This window comes from Sinocyclocheilus anshuiensis, unplaced genomic scaffold (assembly GCF_001515605.1).
Source record: "Sinocyclocheilus anshuiensis isolate Anshui unplaced genomic scaffold, SAMN03320099.WGS_v1.1 scaffold990, whole genome shotgun sequence".
In the NCBI taxonomy this organism is placed as follows: Eukaryota; Metazoa; Chordata; class Actinopteri; order Cypriniformes; family Cyprinidae; genus Sinocyclocheilus; species Sinocyclocheilus anshuiensis.
In genome coordinates this window covers 662,555-669,411 of record NW_015539926.1, presented here as the reverse complement: position 1 = coordinate 669,411, position 6,857 = coordinate 662,555, and the positions used below count along the sequence as shown (strand labels likewise).

The 6,857-nt window shown below is 33.2% G+C and overlaps 1 protein-coding gene across 5 annotated transcripts in view; it reads right to left on the bottom strand.

Moving 5' to 3' along the window:
- Positions 1-6,857, bottom strand: part of LOC107686689 (brefeldin A-inhibited guanine nucleotide-exchange protein 1-like) — a 74,770-nt gene that overhangs the window by 16,893 nt on the left and 51,020 nt on the right. For all 5 annotated transcript variants that reach the window (XM_016483779.1, XM_016483780.1, XM_016483781.1 and 2 more), the window contains 8 exons: positions 6,370-6,521; positions 6,153-6,281; positions 5,237-5,395; positions 4,984-5,128; positions 2,894-2,981; positions 2,760-2,800; positions 601-770; positions 223-374 (listed from right to left, as the gene is read on the bottom strand). In XM_016483779.1, coding sequence (XP_016339265.1) covers positions 223-374; positions 601-770; positions 2,760-2,800; positions 2,894-2,981; positions 4,984-5,128; positions 5,237-5,395; positions 6,153-6,281; positions 6,370-6,521 — 1,036 coding nt within the window. The remainder of the gene's footprint in view (positions 1-222; positions 375-600; positions 771-2,759; positions 2,801-2,893; positions 2,982-4,983; positions 5,129-5,236; positions 5,396-6,152; positions 6,282-6,369; positions 6,522-6,857) is intronic.

Below are 6,857 nucleotides of genomic sequence, written 5' to 3'. Positions count from 1 at the left end.
TGTTTTTTGAACCTTAAACCGCATAAACACATTTCATTACACCAAATACACAAAATAATGTTCTTTTTAGGCACATCATATGACCCCTTTAAGGCAAGACTTACACATTTGTACGTCAAAGCATGCAGTTTATCACAATTTGTTTGGTTATTCAACTGACACTTTCTATATTTTAAAAAGGTCTGTGTTATTCAGTGATATTTCACTAATTGAAACGCTCACCTGTTCTTTTTCATTATGTGCTCAAACGGCCTGAGGAAATCCTTCTGGAATCTGAAATTGGCCAACTCGCCCTTCTCCAAAAATTTCATGGACAGCTGCCTCAGAGAATCCACAGCGAAAATAGCAACATCCTCATTGGGATTACAGCCGACCTGAACCCAAACAGAAAATGAAAGAGACAGGGAATGTTAAAGCATCGGGAGTGCTGCGTTTTCATTTTTGGCTCTTCTTCAATCTATTACATATGCCCTCCCGCAGGCAGAGTGAAATTTAAAAGCATCATTAGATTTCTCTGATATTACACAAAGCCACCGTGACACACACTCTTCATGGACCGACTACCTTCCGGCGCTGATTTGGTGGCTGCTTTGAACTCACCTTATTGAAATGATCCCCTATAACCTCCCATATCCTGGACCACTGCAACCTGATACGACCCATGTTGTAGTACGATATCTCCACGATCTTCTGCAGACTGAACATTCGAGGGTGTGTAGGAGAGGCCAATTCGTCCATCGATACAGCACACAGCCATCGTACAAAATCCACTGCGAGACACAACATTGGTCAACAAGATGTCACTTAAATCTTCTCTGATGTGACAGAGCAGGTCATGGATTCAAATCCCAGAAAAAGAAAAAAAAACTGATAAAATGCATAGTCTGAATGCAATATACACTACCGTTCAAAGGTTTAGGATCAGTAAATTTTATTGTAAGAAGCTAAATTAAATTAGAAAATATTTCAATGTGCATTTCACTACAATTTTTTTCTAAATTTTAACACTAAGTGATGACAAAATTAATCTTTAAGCAATTCATTTAAATTAATTCCTTGTTACCTAAAACTATAACCATTTAGAACATGTTGTTAACAGCAGAAATGAAATAATAATAAAATAATCTATTATAAAATTCAATTATTAAAATATGAAAAACTTGAATGAAAATTGGAAATGTTGCATTAGCAAATAACTAAAATAAATGTTTTTTTTTTTTATAAAGGGATAAAAGAAATCATACATTTAACATATACATATCAAACATATGCTACAGCGTGTACAGTTGTATACTTGCACATCCATATTAACACATATACACAAATATAAATAAATACACCTGTATATACATATGCATATATACACGCATATATTTGTACATTCATCCACATACATATGTACCATCCCCCCAGTTAAAGAGAAGAGAAAAAAAAAACAAAAAAAAAACAAAACAAGAACAACAAGGCCAGTTAGGTGAGGTTAACTATTGCCATAGCTTTTTTGTCTGTTGTATTACTGTTTACTTAGCTGAGGATGTTTTGTTCTCTATATTAACCCAGTTGAAAGTATCCCTTAGTAATGGCATCAATTCTTTAGAAAAAATTCTATACCACTCTGACGGGAAACCATCACTCCCTGGTGCTTTGCCTGATTTACATTTACCCATTGCTTGTTGTAATTCCTCAGTGGTTACTTCTACAGTTAGACTTTTATTTTGTAAATCACCAATAGAGGGCATATCTAATGTATTAAGGAACTCTATTACTTTTGTTCTGTTCATATCAGAGGTCTGTTTGTATAGTTCTTCATAGTAATGCTTACAAATATTTCCAATTTCTTTTGGATCATATTTAATTTGGTTTGTTTTGGGATCATGTAATTTAGGAATTCAATTATTAATCTGTTGTTTTTGCATTCGCCTTGCCAATAATTTAACTGCTCTTGGTCCTGCTTCATAATAGGTTTGTTTCAGAAATCTTGCCTTAAAATAAATGACGTTTAAGTGGAAGTATGAAAATTACTAAAACTAAACTGAATTACTAAAACTAAAATAAAAAAATAAATCTACATTTTAAAAATGACAAAAGAACAACAAAATTACTACAAAAAACTTAAATCTTCCCTGATGTGACAGAGCAGGTCATGGATTCAAATCCCAGAAAGAAAAAAAAACGGATAAAATGCATAGTCTGAATGCAATATACACTACCGTTCAAAGGTTTAGGATTAGTAAAATTTTTTGTAAGAAGTTAAATTAAATTAATAATTCAATTCAGTTAATAAATTAAATAAATAATTGAAATGAAATTAACAAATAATTAAAATAATTAATAATTTAATTTAATTTAATGTTTCTATTGTCCTCATTTGTAAGTCGCTTTGGATAAAATCATCTGCGAAATGACTAAATGTAACTATAAATGTTAATTCTGATCAAAAGACAGTAAAAACATTTATAATGTTACAAAAGATTAGATTTTTGAGCACCAGCATATTAGAATGACTTCTGGAGGATCATGTGAAATTCACACTTCACAAATTCAGCTTTGCCATCACAGGAATAAACTGCATGTAAATGTATTAAAATGGAAAACAATTACTTTAAATTGTAATAATATTACTGTATTATTGATCAAATAGACTTTCGTTCAAAAACATTTCGAAATCTTAGCGACCTCAAATTTATAAACAGTGGTGTAAGTGGACATACATGTCTGCCAAATGCAAAAATGTACACAACATGAAATCTTGTACTTACCGATGGCATTTCCATCAAGCCTGATAGAGCCTGTAAATATCCTGCAGAGAAGAATAGAAGTGTTTGTAACAGTCCAGAGACATTAGTGTTTGTAACATTATGAGATTCATTAGAATGAATGATAACCATCATACCGGTCTACAGCAACCACAACACTTTGCGAGCTGGTCTCTCCGATAGACTCCTGAATGCTTGCGATCTGTTTGCGATCGACGTTCCCTCCTACAGTGAGGAAAATCACATTGTTTATACAAACACAAACTTCATTTCATACAATGCTGCTGGATAATTATACTGGATTATCAAAGCAATTGTAATCATAATTTAGCTCGAGTTAAGATGTTTTTTGATGATGCAATGGCAAATGGAAAAGCTGCAATGATGATGGTGCTTGTGTGGGATATAACGGTTTTTGTCTTTAAATTCAGTCAATATATTGTCATAAATTCATTAACCTATTTTACTCTGATGGAAATGTTGAAGAAACTATTTTACGTTTTATTAGGGCTGTCAGTTTAATGCATTAACTTAATTAATTAGTTATGAAAAACAACGCGATTAAAATATTTTAACGCAGTTAACGCACTGGCCCCGCCCCCAGACCTGTACGTCATCTTACATTTCATACAGTTGACTGTTGACAAATATGATGCAGGGCAACTCCTCCATAAATTCAGTTATGCCCTAAAATTCAAGATATTTGTGCAAAAAATGCCTTATATTGTATGATATAAAAAATATTTTTATATCATACAATATCACACGAGCAGGGAGAGCAGTATCACACGAGTGCTCATTTTGTCCCGAATATCACGAGTTTAAATGTGATTTTATAACAACAGTTCAGTAAATAAGAAGTTGATATTGTGTCATATTTTAAACACAATATTATGTTTTTGCTCAATTTTGCAGAGAAAATATTACCTTTAAAGCCATAGCAGAATTGTTGCACGTCTCCGAGCAAAACGGCGGTGTTTAGTTTCTGAATGAATCCGCGTTTTGAACGAATCATGTGAACCAATGATTCAAAGACTCATTCATAAAGAGAGCCATTTACTTCTTTCCTGAATGAATCAGCTGTTTGAACGAATCGAATGTCTCGTAATGTCTCAAGACATTTACTGCCACCTGCTGGCAGATTTAGTTTCCTATTTAGTGTATCATTTCATAAAAATAAATAATAATAATAAAAATAAAAACATTAAAGGGATAGTTCACCCAAAAAATTTTAATTCTGTCATCATTTACTCACCCTCATGTCGTTTCAAACCTTTCTTTGTGGAACATAAAAGAAGGTATTTTGAAGACTGTTGTTAACAAAGCTGTTTTAGTTTGATACAATGACGTTCATTGTATGAACAAAAAATATTTAGATGTTTCTCAAATGATCTTCTTTTATGTTCCGTAGGCCGTTGTAGCCTAAATGTTTGTGTAATAAATTTTATGTTGAAGTTGAATCAAACAAAATATTTCTTTCTAAAGCTACAATTTGTAATGTCTACTTGATACTTTCTCATTTAACACAAAAATAGCTTTAAATAATCTTTTGTGGGTATTTTCACAGTCAAATTTATTTTGCGATTAATTAATCGACACATCATGTAATTAACTGGATTAAAAATTTTAATCGACTGACAGCCCTACTTTTTATATTTTTAATATTTTTAATTTGACATTTTATTTACTTTTTTTATTTTACTTTAAAAACAGAACATAAACTACATTTTTAAAATGTAATAAATAACATATTAAACATATAATGGACTTACATTCAAAATTATGCAAAAAACTGCTGCTGGGGTGTAAAAATCCATAAATCAGTGCTCTTTGGATGCGGGATTCTTTTGTATCATCAAAATACTCATACATCCAAGGCACTGGAGTAGTGTGAAAAAATGAAAAAGCCTTTATTCACATGGCTTTAAAATTAAAAAATTAAAAAAACACAAATATGGGTGCACAAATGTGTTTTTATTTTATTTTTTTTAAAGCCATGTGAATAAAGGCTTTTAAATTTTTTTCACACTACTCCAGTGCCTTGGATTTATGAGTATTTTGATGATATAATGGACTTTTTAACATAAATCTAATCTTAAAATCATTTAATTATTGCTATGCTGCATCCTTTTCTTCTCATCTATGTTATCGCTTATTGATGAATAACAACAAACATTTTCACTGTAACAGACCAAATTGCTGCCCATGTGAAGTGTGACTGACTGACCCAAGCCCAGGTACTCGTCAGACGTCTGTTCCTTGGTGCTGGTGATGAAGCCTTCCTTCCCCCGTACGGTTCCTGATATGTACCGAGCCTTCACTCCTGTCCCGATGAGCTGGGCCAACTCCAGCTGACTAATGCACTTCAGGATCTGCAGCGCACATAGACAGAATAATAACACCACACAATATCTATCTGCCAATCACATTGCATAGGAAACATGCAGGCCTGTCAAAGAGCTGGGTTTGGCAGAGCTCACCTCATGCCAAGAGTTTCCTAAATAATTTCCATCCGTGTGAGCCACTGTGATGAGGGTCTTGATGGTGTCGATGTTCTTCTGCTTCATCTCGGTGATGCCCGAGCTGGCCGTCAGCAACGTGAAGCGGGCCAGAGCCTGTACGTATGCATCTCGCTCCAACTGGAACAAATCAACACAGAACAAAAACTTTTTTTTCGACTGAAATTGACTGAAATTTTGGTCTGTGTCTCATGGAAAGCTATCATGACTTTGAATATGAGTCACTTTTATGAAGTGTTTGGGTCCTTTTTGAAGCTTTACAGCTGCAATCTCCATTCATTGTAACTGTATGGAAAAGAGCAACATGCACATTCTTCAAAATATCTACTTTAGTGTTCCACAGAAGAAAGTCATAGAGGTTTGGAATGACAAAGTTTCATTTTTGGGTGAACTATTCCTTTAAGCTAGGGCTGCAAAACAATTAATTGCAATTAATCACATTCAAAATAAAAGTTTATGTTTACATACCCTATGTGTATGTATTATGTTTATATAAATACACACACATATATGTATATATTTTATTTGTATGTATATATATTTATACTTGTATATAATTTGTATTATATACAAATGTAAATATTTTATATGTAAATCTAACATATTTTTCCTTAATATATACATGTGTGTGTATTTATATATATACATAATAAATATACACAGTACACACACATATATTATTTAAACAAACTTTTATTTTGAATGCGATTAATCGTTTTGCAGCCCTACTTTAAGCAGTCGATCATTCCAGGCAAGGATAACAGAAGTTTTTAAAGGCGCTTATTCAGACAGACTGAATAGTAATGCAAACAAATGCTATGCTTTTCTCAGCTTCAGTAAATGAGCTCTTCACGGTTAATGCAATGTGTGAAATGACCTGAATGCTGAAGATGCACGCTATCCTGATAGCACAGCGGATTCCCTCCAGGCACAGAGAGGCCACCTCAGTGTCATCACAGTCCTGCAGACCCACGCTGAACGCAGCCAGGAAGGGTGTCCATGCCAGCTATGAGAGATCAAGATATTATGGGATGAGTATTTGTGTCCACACAGAATGTATGTGTATGTGTATGTGTATGCACATGCCCAAATACCTTAAACATTGGTCTGACATGCTCGAGGTGGGTGGCGCTGGTGAAGGGGGCCTGAACGTGGCTCACCGCCTCCATCAGAGCCTTGGCTGTCTTTGCCATCTGCTCCATCTCAACATTATACAGAAGCCTCCTCTGCTTTTCACTGGCCACACCTGATCCAAAGACAGTAGCAAAACACGCCATCAGTTACCACAAATCACACCTCAAAATATCAGAATACTCCCAGAACATACATGTACATTTGTCCGCTTGGAAGTCCAACAGCTTGTCTTTTAATAATAATGATAATAAAAGTCATATTTTTTTGTATTTTAATAAATTAATACTACTACTACTATTATTATTATTATTATTATATGTATATATAAAATATTTTTATTTTAATAATATCATCATTAATAACACTTTAAAATAATAATAATAAAAAATATTATTTTAGTATTTTAATACATTTTTACTATTATTATTATTATTATTATGTGTGTGTG